This window comes from Ranitomeya variabilis, chromosome 2 (genome assembly GCF_051348905.1).
Source record: "Ranitomeya variabilis isolate aRanVar5 chromosome 2, aRanVar5.hap1, whole genome shotgun sequence".
NCBI lineage: Eukaryota > Metazoa > Chordata > Amphibia > Anura > Dendrobatidae > Ranitomeya > Ranitomeya variabilis.
The window spans coordinates 598,864,380-598,885,919 of record NC_135233.1 but is presented as its reverse complement, the minus strand read 5'-3'; the positions used below and the strand labels follow the sequence as shown (position 1 = coordinate 598,885,919).

The window sequence follows — 21,540 nt, the reverse complement described above, 5'->3', positions numbered from 1 at the left end:
CCCATGTCACCCAATTGTTATGCTGTTTTAAAATCTTTCTCCTACGGCTCTGCTAACACGAAAGTAGGTTTACACATCCACAAGGTTTAGACTTTAGAGCGAAGCATTGACCTGTACAGGAAAGCATATCGTTATCTTCAATGATCACTAAATCCAAAGTACACCTTATCCACATGCAACATGAATGCAAAATATTGCTCCTGATCAGCTATTTCAGGGGATAGAAGTCTGCAACGTTTATGTGGATGGGGTTGTTTCTGCAGCTTTGTGCATGCTTTTTTGTAAAAAATGTAATATATCGGACAGTTGATGAAATTTATTTTTAAAGTGTTCCAGGCAATGCAGCTTATTCATTCCTTTCCTTTGCCTTAGTTTGTTTTCACCGGACAACTCCTTTAATCACCTGATCACAGTGAGGGTCCGACTGGCAAAATCGGGGCACTTTTATCCCCGTTGGGCTGAAACGTCATTGCACATGTTTAACCAAAGCTCCATCCATTACCTCTGGAGCCGCAGAGCTCTGCACTTGTCTGGAGAATGAGTGGAGTGGTGGTCTAATGGGGATAAAAAATTTAAAATTCCTAATTCTTGTTACACCCACGGCACGTGAAGATGTATAGTGGACTCACTAGACCACTAATTGTGCAGCGGTAGCTGTACACCCGATACTCAAGAGACAGGAGAATAAACTTCATAAAAAAGAAGTTTATCAAAAAGGGAAAACGTGCCCGAGGGGAGGATCCTCTGGATCACGACACTGTACCACGTAGTGGCGCAGCTGGCAAGGTATATCCCTATACAGGATATATAACAACACAACACCAGAAGGCCTTAATGCCACAAATCCCGGACCAGAGAGACGACCAGATAGCAGAGACTGTAGAATACTGGCTGTCGGTGGAGAGAATCCCGGAAGTTCCTTGTAATCCTGGAAAGACTGATCCAGCCAGTAGTGGTATCTGGATAGATCCCAGAGGAATCCAGTATAGGAAACTGCCAGCAGAGGATTCTGTGAAGACAGAGATATTATTATAGTGCCAAGCCACAGACTTCCAATCGCAGAGCACAGCAGTGTGTGGCCTGAGCAGGAGGCAACGATCCTAAGAATGAATACGTTGCCCAAGCACCTCACTTAAGGGGAGGATACCTTTTATGCATAGAGCATCACAGCACAGACAGCCCTAATAGAGAACAGATGCCCTGCTGCTTTAAGTATGTACAGGAAGCGGGGCAAGCCTCCTAAGAGCAGAGAAAGGAGTCGCTGATTGCTCACCCTGTTCCTGGCTCTAGACAGTTTCAGTGGAGCTGCGTGATAGGTGCCGGTCTCCCTGTCCATGAGAGACAGGGCACGCGGCTGAGGGCATGACAATTCTGCCAATCTGTGCAGATTCCAGCAATCGGCCCCCTACGATCAAGAAGTTATCACCCATCCTGTTGCTGTATGGATGTACTGCAGAAGGATGATGTATGTAGAGGGGCTGATATGAGTGATGTACTGCAGGGTGTGGCTGTATATCGAGGGGTTGAGAGGAGTAATGTACTGCATAAGGGTGCTGTGTATAGCAGGGCTGAGAGGAGGGATGTACTGCAGAAGGGTGCTGTATATAGAGGGGCTGAGAGGAATGATGTACTGCAGAAGGGTGCTGTGTATACAGGGGCTGAGAGGAAGGATGTACTGCCAAAGGGTACTGTGTATATAGGGGCTGAGAGGAGGGATTTACTGCAGAAGGGTGCTGTAAATAGAGGGGCTGAGAAGAGGGATGTACTTAAAGGGAACCTGTCTGTCATGCTGCTGCAGTGCAGTATAGCGCAATCTCCACCAGGGGAAGCTGGTGAGGGAAGTGAGGCTGCACACACAGAGTATCGCCACAGAGCAGCAGCACAGGCGCCACCAAGTGGCGAGAGAGTGGTCAGACAAGCCGAGTCAAAAAAACAGTCAAGCAGAAGTACCAGAGGTCGCAGCAGTACACATGGTCAGGAACAAGCCAGGGGGTTCAGCAACAGTTGGAAGCGGATAAGACAAAGACAGAAGGCAGAAGCGAGTCCAAATGCAAGCCAAGTCAAAACCAGGGAATCAAACAAACTTACAGGGAAACAATGGAAAAGGGCAGACAGAGGGAGGCAGACAACGGGGCAAGTCAGGGATCAGAGCAGGACAAATCAAGATTTACCAGAGTCAGGTACACACGCCGAAGGCAGAACTATAGCTGACACCGCCAGCAGGATGCATCGGAGCTAAATAGCAAACCTGAACCAGAATGAGGCAGAGCAAAATTAACCCTTGTCATGATTCTCCCGGGAAAAGGGCAGACAGGATTAAACACTGGAACGGATCATGACACTATCACCAGGTTTGGCCGATAATAGATTCGGCCATCACCTTTCAGGCCTGATATCCAGCATTCTATAATGCTGTATATCTGCCCCCAACCTGACCTGCAAGACAAGAAAAACAGCTTTTATTATACTCATCTGGGTGGCGGTCCGGCCAGAGTGGTGTTGCTTGTCTTGGTCTGGCGCCTCCGTTCTTCTTGTGATGCCGTCCTTCTTCTTGCTTCGTGTGGATGACAGGCTCCCCGGCATCGCGCTCTTACGCAGGCTTGCTTCTCTGCCCTGACCAGGGCAGAGTAAAGTGCTGCAGTGTGCATGCCACGGGGCTCTTTGACCTTTACCGCAGGATCGCGATGCTGGGGAGACTGTATGGATCACATAGGGATGTGTCATCCACACGAAGCGAGAAGGAGGATGGCATCACAAGAAGAAAATAGGCGCCGGACCAAGTCCTGTGACAACCCTCTGATTGGATCGCCTGCAGGTGAATGCAATAAAAGCTGTTTTTGTCTCTCAGGTCGGGTTGGGGGCAGATATAGAGCATTATAGAATGCTGTATATCAGGCCTGAAAGGTGGTGGCTCTAACTCATATCTGCCAAACCTGGTGACATGTTTGCTCTAAGTAGGAGGCTGTATACAGAGGAGCTGAGAGGAATGATGTACTGCACGATGGAGCTGTATATAGAGGGGCTTAGATGAGTGATGTACTTCTGGAAGAGGCTGTATATAGAGGGTCTGAGGTGTGATCTACTGCAGAATTGGGCCGTATATAGAGGGTCTGAGAAGAGTAATAACATGCAGTATGGGGCTGTATAGAAGGTGCTGATGAGAGAAGAAGCTGTGTATGGAGCGGCTGAGAACAGTGACGTACCGCAGGAGGGGGCTATATATCGAGGAACGGAGAGGAGCGATGCACTGCAGGAGAAGGCCGTATATCGAAGTGGCTGAGGAGCAGTAATTTGATGGAATTGGGAGCCTCTCTGCTATACACCAGACTATGGACGATATCTGTGGGTTCTGCCTCTTTAGGCTATGTGCACACGTTGGGGATTAGGCTTAGGAATTTCTGGTGCGGATTCTGCATCTCTTGGCAGAAAATGCAGGTGCGGAATTTTGCTGCGTTTTTTTACCCCTGCAGATTTCTATAATGGAATGGGTACAAAAACGCTGCAGATCCGCAAAAAAAGAAGTGACATGCAACTTCTTTTAATCCGCAGCGTTTCCGCACCATCAGCACAGTGCTTTGTTTTTTTTTACCATTGACTTACATTGTACTGTAAATCACTTGCGGATCTGCAGTGTTTCTGCACCGCAAAAAACGCTGCGGATCCGTAGGAAATCCGCAACGTGTGCACATAGCCTAAGACTGTGCATGAGGGCCTTTAGAATAAGATTGAAACTAGGGTCAGATCAGATGTAGTGTAAGACAGTCACAGTAGAAGTTGCATAGTGTCCTCCCTTATTTTATTTCAAGCCATCCATTTTTACTTTATGAACACCAGGTTAAGACAAATCTATTAGCCCAACTATGTTATGTTTTTATGTGCAGTACGTGCATACATACATACATACATACATACACGCATACATACACGCATACAGTCGTGGACAAAAGTTTTTTTCAGCTTCTTTAGATCTGTTAGTCATATGTTTCTATGGTTACTAGAGTACAATCAGAAGAATTCCAGAATATTTCAAATTTTATTGACCAATACCTCAAGTTTACGCAAAGACTCAATAATTAGTGTTCACGTCTATCCTTTGCCCCGACAGATAGCATATCATCTTCTGGGCCAAATCCTGAATGATCACAGCCCATTCTTGGAGTTTATCACAATTTGTGGGGTTTCTTTGGCCTTCTACTTTTTCAGAGATTGACCTGACCACAGGTTCTCAGTTGGATGGAGATCTTGGGAGCTTCCTGGCCCTGGACCTAAAATGTTAATGTTTTGTTGGTGGAGCCACTTAGTTGTCACTTTTGCCCTGGGACATGGTCTCCAGCATGCTGGAATAACACTTGTTCAGCACCACATTGCTCCTGAATGGTTGGCAGAAGTTGGTCTTGGAGGAGGTTTAGATCCCATTCTTTATTCATGGTGGTGTTCTTAGTCAAAATTGTGAGTGAGCCCCCTCCATGGATGAGAAGTCCTTACACATCAATGGATGGTCTCAGATGCATTCACCACACTCATGGGAGCACTCAAGTTTTTTTTTCCCTCAGATGTCCCAAACAGTCTTAGGGGGCTCCATCCGAAAAACTAATGTTGCAGGAAGTATAGGTTAGATTGGGGTACAGTTAATTATAAGTATCTTATTATTGAGCAGAATTAAAGGGAACCTGTCAGCTGATACATGCTGGCCAAACCCTGGTGCTCGGCCTGTATCCGCCTCTGGATACATCTATCATATCTATCATCTATCATAGATAGATGGAAAACAAGCTGGTGGCAAGGTGTATATAAATGTTTGGCTGTGCCATGAAGCACTGAGCGCTTGTACCCTTGAAATTGTTTTAGAAAATGAAGTATTTCTCCTAGAAAACTATTGCAATTACACATGTTTATTTTCCTTTGTGTGTATTGGTACAACACAAAAAACATAGGAAAAAGCCAAATTGAACATAATTTAACAAAAATTCCAAATATGGACAGACACAATTGTGGGTAAACAACTTTTTCAAGCATGTGATGCTCGTTCAAACACGCCAGTGGCAAGTAACAGGTGTGGGTAATATTAAAATCACACCTGAAACCAGACAAATTTGATAAGTTGATTCAGTCTTTGCATTGTGTGTCTGTGTATGCCACACTAATCATGGAGAACAGAAAGAGGAGAAGAGAACTGTCTGAGGACTTGAGAACTAAAATTGTTGAAACATATCAACAATCTTGATGGTTCTAGGAAGTGATTGATAGCAGTTATTTATTCCAAAGGGTGCAACCAAATATTAACCACAAAACAAGTGGCCATCCGTTGCGATACGTTGCTAATACTAGTGTATGGGAAAATGCAGGATCCTGTTTTCTCAAAAAGCTACGTATCTCGACGGGACTACAAGGATGGAAGTGTGACGCCGGCCTTAATGACATTTCCTGAAACCCTGAAAATGCTTTAATTGGTTAAGTATTGGACAGACAATCACAGTGATAGTAGTTACGGGTGGCAGCTCCACCCCGCCAAGACGACTCCTGGTGCCCTGCAGGCATCTTAATGTAATCACTGTAGTAGCCATGCGCGTCACTAAAGATATGACATCCATATGTCCAATGTCGGTGAGGACCTACCAACCTGGACGTTTGGATTCATCCAAGTTTGTGAAGGGGTTAAGTTGAGGGTGCAAACAATTTTGTCGGGTTTTGTGTGAAAGCACTTTGCCTTTTTTTTTTTCTCTGTGTTTTTTGTGTTGTCCCAATACACACCAAGGAAATAAAATGTGTGTATATAAAAATGTGTAATTGCAATAATTTTTGTGGAGATTGACTTAATGTTCTGGAACAATTTCAAGGGTGCCAACACTTTTGGCCATGACTCTACGTACGTACGTACGTACGTACGTACGTACGTACGTGTATATACAAACACTCTTGCATACGTACGTACATACGTGTGTGTACGTTTATGGGTGTATGTCGGGGTGTGTCTGTGTATACTTGTATGTATGAGTGTATTTATGTGTGTGTGTGTGGGTAGATGTAGGGGTGTGTCTAAGTGTTTGTGGGTGTAGGTACCTGTCTGTACATATATGTAGGGGTGTGTGTATCAAAATCCTAACCTTAGTTTTGCCAAAGCACGTGTACAGTAGGGAATATGGAGTAGGGACTGTGGGAACGATGGATGGGGTACGGAGTAGGGTGGGGGTAAAGAAGTCCATGGCATATCATGGTTGTCTTTCTCGCAGCCTATGGCACGCGCTCACATACTGCGCTGCTATCTCCACCGCGCTCTATTCTTCCCCCAGCAGGATATATGTTTTCTCTTCCTCCTTCATGGAGCTGAAATCTGGGAAGAGATCAGAGAGCCCCTGAAGTGAGTGTCCCTCACTGCTGAATATTTGGTGCAGTGTAGCAGGAAGTGGGTCTTGTGTGTGTGTGTGTGTGTGTGTCTTGTGTGTGTGTGTAGGACTGTGCATATTTATACATGTATGGTGGTGTTTGTATAAGTGTATGTACGTGTCTGTACATGTATGTAGTGGTGTATACTTTTTTTTCTGTGTATATTTGCATGTAGGGGTGTGTGTAGCAGTGTTCATATTAATACATGTATGGGTGTGTTTGTATACATGTTTGTAGGTGTGTATGTAGTGATGTATATCTGTGTGTTTATACTTGTATGTAGGGTTGTGTACGTATAGGTGTATGTAGGGGTGGGTGTGTGTATATGTAGGTGTGTATACTGGTGTGTATGTATACATGTATGTAGGGGTATGATCCTTGTCTGCTGAACCGCCGCACAGCCAGCTCTACCCTCTCCTAGTGTACCCTCACCCTTCCCCTGCAGACTGTGAGCCCTCGCGGGCAGGGTCCTCCCTCCTTATGTACCTGTGTGCCTTGTATTGCTCATGTTTATTGTGCTTATCTATATTTACCCCTTTCACATGTAAAGCGCCATGGAATATATGGCGCTATATAAGTATAATGTATGTATTTATGTAGGTGTGTGTATGTATACATTTGTCTGTATTTGTGTGTAGGGGTGTCAGTACATGTATGTATGCAGTGATGCGTGTGGGTGTATGTATATGTGTGTACTTTTGTCTCTGTATATGTGTATGTAGGGGGCTGTGTGTGTGTGTGTGTGTGTGTGTGTGTATATGTATGTATGTATATATATGTGTGTGTGTGTGTATATGTATATATATATATATATATATATATATATATATATATATATATATATATATATATATATATATCTCTATATAATCTCTAATATATAAAGCTGAATGTGTGTATGTATGTGTGTGTGTATGTATGTCCGGGATTGGCATCTGAACCGTCGCAGCTACAGCCACAAAATTTTGCACAGTCACACGTCTGGACCCCGAGATACATAATGGGGAAAAAGTGAAAGGAAAAGTGTTGGAGGCGTCGCAGCTACAGGCACAAAATTTTGCACAGTCACACGTCTGGACCCTGAGAGCGTCATAGGCTATGTTATGAGGTGAAATTTTAACCCCGCGCTTTCCAATTCACCAAACAATTTTGCCCCTATCTACATAATGGGGAAAAAATGAAAGGAAAAGTGTTGGAGGCAAATTAACAGCTGCCAGATGTGAACAAGGGGGACTTAAAGAATGAGAGCGATGGTGCCAAAGAGTATATACTGTACAGTTGCTAAGGTGGGGCCCCGACATGGGATACTCACCACACCACCACGGGGATATGAACACACACACAAAATGCGCCACACACTACCACGTGCTCAAACACATATACCACCCTCAGCGCACATTTCACCACACATACACCAACCTCGCCACATAAAAGTTGAAACACAAAAGTCGCAGCTCAAAACTCGCCACACGCAAAACTCTCCACATGCAAAACTCGCCACACGTGCAAAACTCACCTCATGGAAAACTCGCCATACGCAAAACTTGCACATGCGCAAAACTTGCTGCACACAACTTGCTACACTAACCTGTCACATGCAACTCGACACACAAAAAGTTGCTACACGCATGTTGCCACACAAAACTCATCTCACAAAAGTCGCTACATGCATGTCGCCACACGCAACTCAACACACACAACTTGACACACGAAACTCGCCCTAAAACACACACAAGTCTGGTATTATCCTTCAAAAATAAAAATCTGATTAATAAGCTGAAAAACTACAAGAGCAACAAATGTACCATATAGGAATCCGGCAGCTGTCAGTCACATGACCAGTCTATTATGTGTATGTGTGAGCTAATATATACTGCCAGGGGGTGGGCTTACTTTTGGCTGGAGATTTATCAGGCTGCCAATTTAGCTTACAAATACTGAGGTAAAAATACTGACCAAATAACGTGTGAACGAGGTCTAATACAGGAGGAGATGACATACAGATATATACTATATACAGGAGGAGATGGCACACAGGTATATACTATTTACAGGGGAGATGACACACAGGTATATACTATATGCAGGAGGAGATGACACACAGATATATACTATATACAGGAGAGATGACATGACACACAGGTATATACTATATAGAGGAGGAGATGACATACAGGTACATACAGCAGGAGATGACATACAGGTATATACTATATACAGGAGGAGATTACATACAGGTATATACTATATATAGGAGGAGATGACACACAGCAGGTATATACTATATACAGGGGAGATGACATACAGGTATATACTATATACAGGAGATGACATACAGGTGTATACTATATATAAGGGAGATGACAAACATGTATATACTGAGGTGAAAATGAGGTGTGAGGTGAAAATGAAAAGGTGTGAGTGCAAAATGAGAGGAATGAGGGAAAATAGTGGAGTGATCGGAAAATGACAGATGTGAGGTCGAAATGATAAGTGTTAGGGGGGAATGAGAGGAGTGAGGGGGAAATGAGAGGTGTGAGGGAGAAAATGAGAGATGTGAGGGGGAAAATGAGAGGCGTGATGGGAAAATAAGAGAAGTGAGGTGCTATAACTAACCACAGATATTTACCATGCCCAGGCAACGCCGGGCTCTTCAGCTAGCTTAGATTTACAATCTCCATGCTTTTCTCATGGTCAACTTTATGTGGCCTGTTCAAGAGTTGGAACAGCCAAAAATCTGTTTGTCTTTGCACCTGAAGGAAAAACTAAGAATGTCGTTTATCAAAAGGCTCTTGAATAAGTAGTAGAAGATTACTTCACATTACTTGGCCAATTTAGTTAAATCTGTGTGGAATATCTCTGGTGTTGAAATATATGTTGTAAAATGCTTCTATTAGCTTAGTTTTTGCCTTTTAATAATTACATTTCTATTTGTTTTGTGGTTTTTTTGTGCAGAATAAATTTTTGTTAACACGTTCCATTTTGCTAACAGCAGTTATTACCCCGGGCGAAGCCGGGTAGTACAGCTAGTATGTATGTATGTATGTATGTATATATATATATATATATATATATATGTATATATATATATGTGTATATATATATATATATATATATATATATATATATATATATATATATATATATATATATATATATATATAGTGTGTGTGGAGTGTGCATATTTATACATGTATACATGCGTGTGTGTATGTAGGGGTGTATACTTGTCTGTGTGTATGTAGTGGTGTGTACGTGTGTGTGTATGCGCATATGTGTAGGTAGGTGTGTTGCATGTAGGGGTGTGTGTGTAGGTAGGGGTGTGTGTATACACGTGTGTGTGTGTGTGTGTATGTGTATAGTGTGTGTTATATGTATGTAGGGGTGTGTGTATACATCTGTCTATACGTGTGTATGTAGGTGTGTATATAGCGGTGTGTAACTGTGTATGTATACTTGTATATAGGTGTGAATACAAAGAATAACTGGGAGTCCAATGTATAGTATATATAAAGACATTTCTTGTAGACTACAGCACAAAGTGAGGTGGGGAAACAAATACCAGAAAAGGGGCACAACTCAAGGGACAGTCCAGATTGCCAAAAAATGATTATTGTAATTTCCATTAGTATCTACTTAAAGACACAGTGGATAAGTATAATGATTAAAGTACCATACTGCTGTGTATGGCAGATGCCGAAACGCGTGTCGGGGTGGGTGCCCCCATTTTACTTACCAAAGTACAGCAGCATATATACAGTATATAATCTATTTTCTACCTAACTTTATGACCTGATTTTTCTGTAGCTGTGTCTCTTCAGCCTCTTTTAAATTGTTGTATATGCACTTTATCCTTTTATACCTATACCTGCACTGAGTCACCTTTTGATTGCATCCTACTTGCCATACACAGCAGTATGATCCTGGTGTGTGTGTGTGTGTGTGTGTATATATATATATACATGCATGTATGTAGGTGTGTGTGTAGAGAACATAGAAAGCTAGCACTCAATCACTGTGATTCACGGTGCCAGTGAACGGGGCCAAAAGTCCAATAAATCATAAGGTAAGGTAATCACTGCACTCGTATACTGAAAGTTGCTTGTATCAAAAACTTTTTATTTGGCTCGGACTTGTGGTGAAGCGATAAGCAAATTTAACGTTTCGGCCACACCCATGGCCTTGATCACAAAATCGCCAAATAGATTTTGTAGTTAGAGTAAGGATACTGTGTGGCTGAAGAATCCGATAGAGGACACAGTTATGTAAACCAGACCAAGTGTGGTCTAAGCGCTCAGCTTGCCAGTGCAATATACATGTAGCTCCAGTTGGGAATGGAATTATACAGTTGAGGAATATGGCTGTCTTGTATATATAATAATCAGGGCTACAGGTCAGGTTGTGTGGTCCCTGTGTAGCTTGATATTTCCCAGGGGAAGCAGGGAGAGATAGCAATCCGTATCCCTTTGTTGTCTGCACGTGGAGCAAGCGTTGGTGGCCCAGTGGGAAGAGCCGACACAATTTGTGTCAAGGCCTCCTCACTGCCTTGCCTAACAAGACTAAAACCTAGAAACTATATTTAAAGAAACGGGGCAAAGCTCAGGACTTCATTCAGTCATTCGGTTGTATGAAGCCTATTCTGGAAATCCATCTGGTCTCCATTTGTGCTAAATTGTTCCTCCAGTTTCTGCCTCTCTGATCAATATGTGCTCGATCAGTTCCTGTAACCATGAGTAGTTTACCATTGCAGTCCTGTACCAGTGTAAAGTGTCATGGTAATGGTTTTCATAGTCATTTCATCAATCTCTGGTGCATTCATGATGTCCCTGTAATGTTCTGTTACTTGCTTTTTTAAGGTCTGGAGGTTAGACCTACATATAGTTTGGGACACGGACACACAGTGTGATATACTACCCTAATGGTGTTATAAGTTGTATGCTGGCTAATAGCACAAGTTCTTTGGCCACTGCTGGATATGAATATAGATGCACGTGACATATTGGGGCAGGCAATGCAACTATTACAAGGGCAGACTCCTCACTTTTGATCCAAAAGCCTTTTCCGGGCTCGGTCCTGCACAATAGCTATGGAGAGTGCTGGATCTTCTGTAGGTGATAGGTGGTTTGGTTATTGATATGTTTAGACAGTGTTGGATCTGTTTGCAGTAGGGGCTAATACTTTTTTTGAGCATTTCTCATTGTTGGTGGAAACAAATCTCACTTTTTCTTCTGTCGTATCTTAAGGCCATGTTCACACTTTGCGGTTTTTACCGCGGAACCGCGGCGATTTTGATGCTGCGGGTCCGCAGCAGTTTCCATAGCATTTCCATTTACATGTAAACCCTATGGAAACCGCAAACCGCTGTGCACATGCTGCGGGAAAAACCGCGCAGAAACGCAGCGGTTTAAAACCCACAGCATGTCACTTCTTTGTGCAGAATCGCTGCGATTCTGCACCCATAGGAATGCATTGAACCGCTTACTTCCCACATGGGGCTGTGCCCACGTTGCGGGAAGTAAGCGGCTAACGTGCGGGTGGTACCCGGGGTGGAGGAGAGGAAACTCTCCTCCAGGCCCTGGGAACCATATTTGGGGTAAAAAAAAAAGAATAAAAATAAAAAATCATGTTATACTCACCTCTCAGCGCTGCCCGCGGCCGGCCGGTCAGAGTTGCTGTGCGAACAGGACCTGCGGTGACGTCGCGGTCACATGACCGTGATGACGCCCGGGTCACATGACCGTGACGTCACGAAGGTCCTTCTCGGCACAGCATCTTTGGAATCGGACCGCCGTGTGCAGCACCGAGGAGATCCGGACATCGGAGGGTGAGTATAACCAATTTTTATTATTTTTAACATTACTATTGATGCTGCATATTGCTGCATATGCTGAATTGAATTTACCTATTGAGGTATGAAGTGACACGTTAATGGGTGACGATAAAAGAGATCTTTATTAACAAAATAGTTTAAAATTACAATACTTAAAAAGACAGGGTGATGTAAAACAATTGGACCTCCAAAAATAAAACAAGTGGTGGCCCACGTTTCCCAGTAGCAATGTATTTTACCTATTAAATATGCATATCACATGTTGCTATGCTGTAGATAAAATCCCTATAAAAAAGACGAGGTTGTCTATGTGGATGGGCGTGTAACTACGCCCCTCTTGATTGAAGAAGCCGAAAGGCGAAACGGCGCTCGTCGGGCACAGGAGGTGACCTGCTTTCCCAGTTCATCAGCTCCACTCACCATCAGGTAAACATCAGCTCTGGCTCCGCTTCTAATTCTTTTTCTTTAGTTCCCTCTCCGCTGGTTGTCTTCCTAAGGAAATTTACATTTCCTTCTCTCATGTCTTACACTGCCATCTAGTGGCTAATATCCTCCATAGCTTACTGCTGCCATATTCTTATGCACAGTAGTAATTATTAGTAGTAAAATATCATTTTTTCTTTTATACCACTTTAATAAAATCTATTAGCACTACAGCCAGAGCCTTTTTCTATCTCCTGGTGCTAGAGTACTGTCTAATTTACATACCTATTATTAATTACTTATCTCTCTGCCAAACCCTTTAATTAGATAATAGTTTGCTATGTGGTGTCTGTAAAGAGACGTGTTACACGCCCATCCACATAGACAACCTCGTCTTTTTTATAGGGATTTTATCTACAGCATAGCAACATGTGATATGCATATTTAATAGGTAAAATACATTGCTACTGGGAAACGTGGGCCACCACTTGTTTTATTTTTGGAGGTCCAATTGTTTTACATCACCCTGTCTTTTTAAGTATTGTAATTTTAAACTATTTTGTTAATAAAGATCTCTTTTATCGTCACCCATTAACGTGTCACTTCATACCTCAATAGGTAAATTCAATTCAGCATCTATAATCGAAGTGCTTATGTTCTACCTATATTAAACCCTCTCCTTTTCGGATTATGGTATTAATATTGCTGCATATGCAGCATCAATAGTATAGGAGTAAACCCGCAGCGGAAACCGCGGAACAAACCGCGATAAAACTGCAGGGATAACCGCAGCGGTTTTGCCCTGCAGATTTATCAATTTCGCTGCGGGAGAACCCGCAGAGGGATGCCGCAAAGTGTGAACGTGGCCTTAGTGTTAGATTGTAGCAGGTCCACCCGTTTAGCTCTGAATGCTCGTTAGGCCCCTTCTAATATTTCTCCTGAAATAGCCTCTATTATAAAATCTAGATGTAAGGGCATCCACCTGTGCTAGAAAAGTTTCATCATTCTAGTGTGTTTGTAGGTGCGTGTGCAAATTTATTCATGTATGTGGGTGTGTTTTAATGTATACGTGTGGGTTTATATGTATACACACATATACATATGCTTGGAGGTGTGTGTGTGTTTGTATGGTGGTGCCGCCATATTCTGTGCCGCCGCACTTTAGCAGCAGACTCTTTCCATGTCACAATTTGTGTTTTCCTGTCCTGTAGACTCCCCAAGAAGATTATGTGGAAGCCGCTGTGAAGCAGGCGCTGCAAATCCATCTGTCTGGTGTGGCTGGGGATATTCTCATCTTTATGCCTGGGCAAGAAGACATTGAGGTGAGCGTCCCTCGGGAGTGACTCTTTGTTCCATCCTTCCTTAGGTGGGAATGTATTCTACTACTATAGAGAGAGGCCGTAGTCCAGGATTTTTTTTGAGCAATTGTTTCTTTACCCTTCCTTTGTGTCAGGAGGGAACAGCTATTAATCCTGTTTTTTTTTCCTTTTTTCAGGTCACCTCGGATCAGATAGTGGAGCGCTTGGGAGAGCTGGAGAGCGCCCCACAGTTGGCTGTTTTGCCAATATACTCACAACTTCCCTCTGACCTTCAAGCCAAAATCTTCCAGAAGGTGGGCGACGACTGACGGCTGCTTACAGATGGGAATGAATAATCCATTCTAGTCCTTATATTTCTTGTGTCTGTACTTTGTACACAGGCACCGGATGGTGTGAGGAAATGCATAGTCGCTACCAACATTGCCGAGACCTCGCTGACTGTGGACGGCATCATGTTTGTTGTAGACTCTGGCTATTGCAAGCTCAAGGTAAGTGGCATATTTCTTATCCCAGCAAATGTCCCTTTATCTGTGTGGAAGGATCTAAATTTGGCAACCTTTTTTTTATTTTCCTCATTTTATAGGTGTTTAATCCCCGCATTGGTATGGATGCTCTACAGATCTACCCCATCAGCCAGGCCAATGCCAACCAGCGTGCTGGCCGAGCTGGAAGGACAGGCCCTGGGCAGTGCTTCAGGTGAGTGGCCAGTGTAGTTTTGACTTTTTTGCAGCAGCTCAGTGATCAGTTTTGCAATAAGCAGAAGGTGTTTCTAGTTTTTCCCGGCTGCTTTGGATCTGACGGATGTGCTATATGTCACATAATACCCTCTTTGCTCTCCCAGGCTGTATACTCAGAGCGCCTATAAGAATGAGCTGCTCTGTACCACGGTCCCAGAAATCCAGCGCACCAACCTGTCTAATGTGGTCCTGCTGCTGAAGTCACTGGGGGTGCAGGACCTTCTTCTTTTCCACTTCATGGATCCACCTCCAGAGGATAACATGCTCAACTCCATGTACCAGCTGTGGATTTTGGGGGCTCTTGATAACACGGGTAAGTGCACTTTATGCTCTTATGCTGGCACACCAGCCTGACCAAAGAACTGAGGCGAGCTTCCAGGGCTGCTGAGCGCTGATGGAAGATCCCACTCCAACGAGCACTTCATCACATTCAAACAGTCCCTCACTACTTTCAAGGCCACAGGCCGCTAAACCAACCTACTTCTCATCTCTCATATCCTCCCTGTCTCACAACCCTAAACAGTTATTCAATACCTTCAACTCTCTCCTCCGTCCCCCAGCACCCTCCTCCCTCCCCACTCATCTCAGCTGAAGACTTTGCCTCATTTTTCAAGCAGAAGATTGAGACCATCAGTGACAGTTTTAGTCGACAACCCCCAGAGCCCTTCCTCCCAGCTACCCAGCCCTCCACCTCCAAAACCAACTTCTCCACCATTACAGATGATCGACTCTCCACTCTACTCTCAAGATCGCATCTCACCACCTGTGCACTTGACCCGATCCCTTCCCACTTCATCCCAAACCTCACCACAGTCTTCATCCCAACTCTAACCCATCTCTTCAACCTATCACTAACAACCGGTGTTTTCCCCTCAAGCTTTAAACATGCCTCAATCACACCTATCCTCAAAAAGCCCTTCCTTGACCCATCCTCTGTATCTAGCTATCGCCCTATATCACTTCTCCCCTATGCCTCAAAACTACTGGAACAACATGTCCATCTTGAACTGTCCTCCCATCTATCTTCCTGCTCCCTTTTCGAACGCTTGCAATCAGGCTTCCGGTCACACCACTCCACTGAAACTGCCCTAACTAAGGTCACCAATGACCTATTAACCGCCAAGAACAAGCGACACTTCTCTATCCTCCTCCTCCTGGACCTGTCCTCTGCCTTTGACACAGTGGACCATTCTCTATTACTACAGACCCTCTCATCCCTTGGCATCACAGACTTGGCCCTATCCTGGATCTCGTCATACCTAACTGACCGAACATTCAGCATCTCCCATTCACACACCACCTCCTCACCTCGCCCCCTATCTGTCGGAGTCCCGCAAGGTTCAGTCCTAGGGCTCCTGCTGTTCTCCATTTACACTTTTGGCCTGGGACAGCTCATAGAATCTCACGGTTTTCAGTATCATCTCTATGCTGATGACATACAGATCTACATCTCTGGACCAGATATTACCACCCTACTAACCAGTTTCCCTCAATGTCTATCCGCTATTTCATCCTTCTTCTCCGCTAGATTTCTAAAACTTAACATGGACAAAACAGAATTCATTGTCTTTCCCCCATCTCACGTGACACCCCCCCCCCCCCCCCCCAACGAACCTATCCATTACAGTAAACGGCTGCCCACTCTCCCCAGTCCCACAAGCTCGCTGCCTCGGGGTAATCCTTGACACTGATCTCTCCTTCCAACCACATATCCAAGCCCTTTCCACTTCCTGCCGCCTTCAACTCAAAAATATTTCACGGATCCGTACATTCCTAAACCAAGAAGCTGCAAAAACCCTAGTCCATGCCCTCATCATCTCCCACCTCCACTACTGTAACCTCCTGCTCTGTGACCTCCTCTCTAACACTCTCGCACCCCTCCAATCTATTCTAAACTCTGCTGCCCGACTAATCCACCTGTCCCGCCGCTATTTCCCGGCCTCTGCCCTCTGTCAATCCCTTCTCTGGGTCTCCATTGCCCAGAGACTCCAGTACCAAAGCCTAACCATGACATACAAAGCCATCCACAACCTGTCTCCTCCATACATCTGTGACCTCGTCTCCCGGTACTTTCCTGCACGCAACGTCTGCTCCTCACAAGATCTCCTTCTCTACTCCCCTCTTATCTCCTCTTCCCACAATCGCATACAAGATTTCTCTTGTGCTATTCTGGAACTCTCTACCACAACATATCAGACTCTCACCTACCATCGAAACCTTCAAAAAGAACCTCAAGACCTCTTCCGACAAGCCTACAACCTGCAGTAACCACCGATCGACCAAACCACTGCACGACCAGCTCTATCCTCACCTACTGTATCCTCACCCATCCCTTGTAGACTGTGAGCCCTCGCGGGCAGGGTCCTCTCTCCTCCTGTACCAGCTGTGACTTGTATTGTTCAAGATTATTGTACCTGTTTTTTATTATGCATACCCCTCCTCACATGTAAAGCGCCATGGAATAAATGGCGCTATAATAATAATTATGGATGTCATTATGTTCTATTTTTTCACCAGGTTCGCTCACATCCACTGGCCGTCTTATGGTGGAGTTTCCTCTGGACCCGGCGTTGTCTAAGATGTTGATTGTGTCTTGTGATATGGGTTGTAGCGCAGAAATCCTCATTGTTGTTTCCATGTTGTCTGTACCTGCAATCTTCTATAGACCAAAGGTATCGTGTCTAAAATATGACTGGTTTCTAAGGGATATTGTTGCTTTGCAGATTAGAAATGATTCAGGATGACTTAATAACTTTTGTGTTTGTTATTAGGGACGTGAGGAAGAGAGCGATCAAGTAAGGGAGAAATTTGCTGTGCCAGAAAGTGACCACTTAACCTATTTAAATGTTTTTCTCCAATGGAAAAACAACAACTATTCAAGTGGCTGGTGCAATCAGCACTTTATCCACGCCAAGGCAATGAGAAAGGTGCGTCCAGCCTATGTTACAAACGCTGTGACTTCTCCCTAGTGTCCAGATGATTGAAAATGTGTTTACTCTGTCGCCTCATTGGGGACACAGGACCATGGGTGTTATGCTGCTGTCCACTAGGAGGCGACACTATGCATAATCTGAAAAAGATTAAAGGGAACCTGTCACCCCGTTTTTTCAAGATGAGATAAAAATAGCGTTAAATAGGGGCAGAGCTGTGCTTTACATTAGTGTATTTTTTGTGCCTTTATTCCCCACCTATGCTGCCGAAATACCTTTGTAAAGTCGCCGTTTTGGGCTGTCACTCACGCTGGTCTGGTCATATGGGCGTGGTGACATCGCTGTTTCTCCCCCAGATCTTGCTCAGCTTTCCGTTGGTGGCGTAGTGGTGTGCGCATGCCCAACAGGCGAATCCACTGCGCAGCTGAAGGAAAAGAGCGCGATCTGCATTATTCAGCGGTTTATCGGTGGGCGCGGCCATCTTTCTGAGGCCGCGCGTGCGCAGATGGTAGTGCTCGGCTTCCCGGGGCTTCCAGAAAATGGCCGCTGCGATCTCCATCTGCGCACGCGTGGCATCCCGCGGCCATTTTCCTGAAGCCCCGGGAAGCCGAGCACTACCATCTGCGCACGCGCGGCCTCAGAAAGATGGCCGCGCCCACGATAAACTGCTGAATAGTGCAGATCGCGCTCTTTTTCCTCACCTGTGCAGTGGATTCGCCTGTTGGGCATGCGCACACCACTACGCCACCAACGGAAAGCTGAGCAAGATCTGGGGGAGAAACAGCAATGTCACCACGCCCATATGACCAGACCAGCGTGAGTGACAGCCCAAAACGGCGACTTTACAAAGGTATTTCGGCAGCATAGGTGGGGAATAAAGGCACAAAAAATACACTAATGTAAAGCACAGCTCTGCCCCTATTTAACGCTATGTTTATCCCATCTTGAAAAAACGGGGTGACAGGTTCCCTTTAACCGTGGCTCCTCCTCTGCAGTATACACCCCTGGATTGCGTCAGCCTTCTCCAGTTTTTTGCTTAGTGTCGCATAGGAGGCACACCTAAGATTTTTTACTCCGTTTTTTTCCGACGGATTACAGATGAAGAAAAGTGGGTCTCCTGTGAGACTCCCAGCATGGCTCCTTCCTCGGCCCCCTATTACGGGGTGCCCGGTTGAAGTAGAGATGGCTATTCCCCATGTTGCTCCTTCCCCAGTCCCTCGGGTGCTGGTTCGAAGTCGAGACCCCCCCTCCTTCCCCAATTCCTTTTGGTTTCTGGGTTGAGGTCGAGGCGAGGATAAAGGCCCCTGAAGGTGACAACAGCACCTTCCCTAATCCCCCTCTGGGGGCATTAGGTTGAGACGCCTCAGGTAGGGCCTGTACAGGCAGCATTCTACAGCTCCCAGCAATGGGCCAGCACATTGCGCCTGCATCCAGGGACCCCAGCCCAGCTGCGGGCTCCTGTCGGGGCCGGGGGGAGTGTAGGCAGGCATGGCACATACAGACACAGGGCTCCCTGCCCCCCTGTCTCTGCGGCAGCACCAGCTCTATACCGCCTCAGGGGGACCCCTCACAGGGCTCCCGCTTACAGCCCCACCGCTATCCTGCCTTTAAATCCGGGGAGGTCCGGTTCAGATCCGACCCCCTTCCCCCGGACTTCCACGCCGGCCTGGAGCCCTTCTGGGCATCAGGCATCTAATTTAGGCCCCGGCTTCGGCCTTGCTGTAGCCGCCGCCTCCTCTCCGCCCCCCGGATGACAAATATGACACTCTACAGTGTCATAAAGGGGGTGGATCGAGACAGAAAGGGCACGTTTTTACACAGCTTTGCCGCCTTTTTCTCAGCTCTCCGCCCCCTTCTCCCCCTGCCTCTTCTCCTCGGCGGCCATTTCTACTGCAGCAAGGATTAACCCTGCATCTCCCGGTCAGCAGGACCAGGCCAGCCAGTCTCCGGGGGGCACAAGACTGTGGATCTTCGGCGCTGGACCTAGGGGCATACTGGTGGGGTAAGATCACAGCTGGGTTGTTTTACTCTGCTGTGAATCCATATTACCTATAAGGCTCCCCTATAGGTTTCTCTACCCCTGTAAGGTCCTCTGCATAGCAGCCCTTCTGCACTATGCCGGGCTCAAGGTCCAAGAGAACCAGGCAGGACTGCTATTATGCATTCTGTACAGCCTGCTGGACCGCTCTCCCCAGTGGCAGCACGTAACGCGCTGCCAGGACTGCATCCAGACTACTGCGTCAGAGCCCCAAGAAGCCCCTGCCAATGCCTCGGTGTCTAATGCCACGCCGGAATGGGTCACTCAGAGGTCGCAATCTATGACGCAGTCTATAGATAACCAAACCTCCACATTGCTTCAGGCTCTGCAGAGTCATGCCGCGGCTATGACCGCTACCCAGTAAAGGGAGAGCTTGACTCAGGAACAGAACGACCTGGCACATCCACGTCTAGGTCAGGACGCAAGCGGACCCATAGGTCAAGCCCATCTGCGTCATCCCATAGCACACGGTCATCCCCTTCTAGGGAGAGACACCGTAGTTCCAAGTCATCTAGACCGTCCCCTTCCAGGGGCAGACAATGCAGATCTCCGCAGTCCCCGACCAGAGAAGGCCTCCTCCCCAGCTCACCCAGCAGGGGACGCCTCAGTGATACACAGAATTCGGAAGGCATCTGTGACTCCGACTCAGACAGGGAAACGGAGGGGTCCCTGATCCCAATCCCCCCTAGCAATACAGCGCTAGTCGAGGACATAATCTCTTCCATCCATCGGGTGCTGGATATTTCTAATCTGCCACCAGACGATTTCCTTTGAAGGACCTCTGAAGCCGCCTAAGGTTTTTCTCTAACCACCCAGAGTTTAAAGCGATCCTTATAGAGCAGCTCTCACAACCTGAGAAAAAATTAGCTAATCGCAAATATCTGGAGGCAAGGTACCCTTTGCCACAGAAGGACACCAAGGAATGGACAGCACCAAGGAATGGACAGATCCACCCGAAGTGGCTCCCCCACTCCCTAGACTAGCAGCACAGACTCTTTCACTGCCAGATAGCTCAACCCTCAGGGATGCAGCAGACCGGCAGTTAGAACGCATGGCTCGTTCAATTTTCGAGGCGGCAGGGGCCTCCCTGGCTCCCGCGTTAGCTTTAGTTTGGGCTGCCAAGGCCATACTGGCTTGGCCCAAAAATTTACAGCTGGTCTCCAAGCATCTGCTCCTGAGCTGTCGGACCAAGCGGTTCAAATAACAGTTGTAGCAGATTACATGCTTCATGCAGCTCTGGATTCAGCAAGGGGCGTAGCGGGGATAGCATCAAACGCCATCACGATTCGGCGTATCCTCTGGCTGCGGAATGGAAAGCGGACGCAGCCTCAAAGAAGTCCCTCACGCACCTCCCGTATCTCAGTGGGTGACTTTTCGGTGAAAAGTTGGACACAATGATATCCAACGCCACCAGGGGGGGAAGAGTACCTCTCTCCCTCAACTGACACCTATACGCACTTACAAGAAGTGTAACAAAACCGATTCCGATCCTTTCGGAACTCATCGGGCTGGTCCGTCTCGCATCCAGCACAAAATCGTAACCGTTTCCCCATACAGGGACAACTCATGGTCGACGCAAAGGTCGGATAAGACCTGGCAGTTAAAAGCAGGCCAGTCAAAGCCCAAAGGAGGTAAACCTCAGATTTTTTTCCTCCTCATGACTCACGGACCCCGGAAGACATCCCACCCGTAGACGGCCGACTTTGCTCTTCCAGCAAGTCTGGATGCCTACTACAGAAGACAGGTGGAGAAGAACTAGTGTCTTCCGGATACAAGATAGAGTTCAACCTCCAACCCACCAAACCGAGTCTTCCTTCCTGTTCCCCCAAAACCGCCAGCCAAGGCTCGTGCCTTCCACCAAGCGGTTCCCTCGCTTCTT

General features: G+C 46.1%; 1 protein-coding gene across 1 annotated transcript in view; it reads left to right on the top strand.

The window, feature by feature from the left end:
• DHX38 (DEAH-box helicase 38) overlaps positions 1 to 21,540 on the top strand; it is a 69,672-nt gene that overhangs the window by 32,182 nt on the left and 15,950 nt on the right. Inside the window, exons 15-21 of the mRNA XM_077288545.1 lie at positions 13,849 to 13,959; positions 14,133 to 14,249; positions 14,337 to 14,444; positions 14,540 to 14,652; positions 14,798 to 15,006; positions 17,211 to 17,365; positions 17,465 to 17,620. Of these exons, the coding sequence (XP_077144660.1) occupies positions 13,849 to 13,959; positions 14,133 to 14,249; positions 14,337 to 14,444; positions 14,540 to 14,652; positions 14,798 to 15,006; positions 17,211 to 17,365; positions 17,465 to 17,620 (969 nt within the window). The remainder of the gene's footprint in view (positions 1 to 13,848; positions 13,960 to 14,132; positions 14,250 to 14,336; positions 14,445 to 14,539; positions 14,653 to 14,797; positions 15,007 to 17,210; positions 17,366 to 17,464; positions 17,621 to 21,540) is intronic.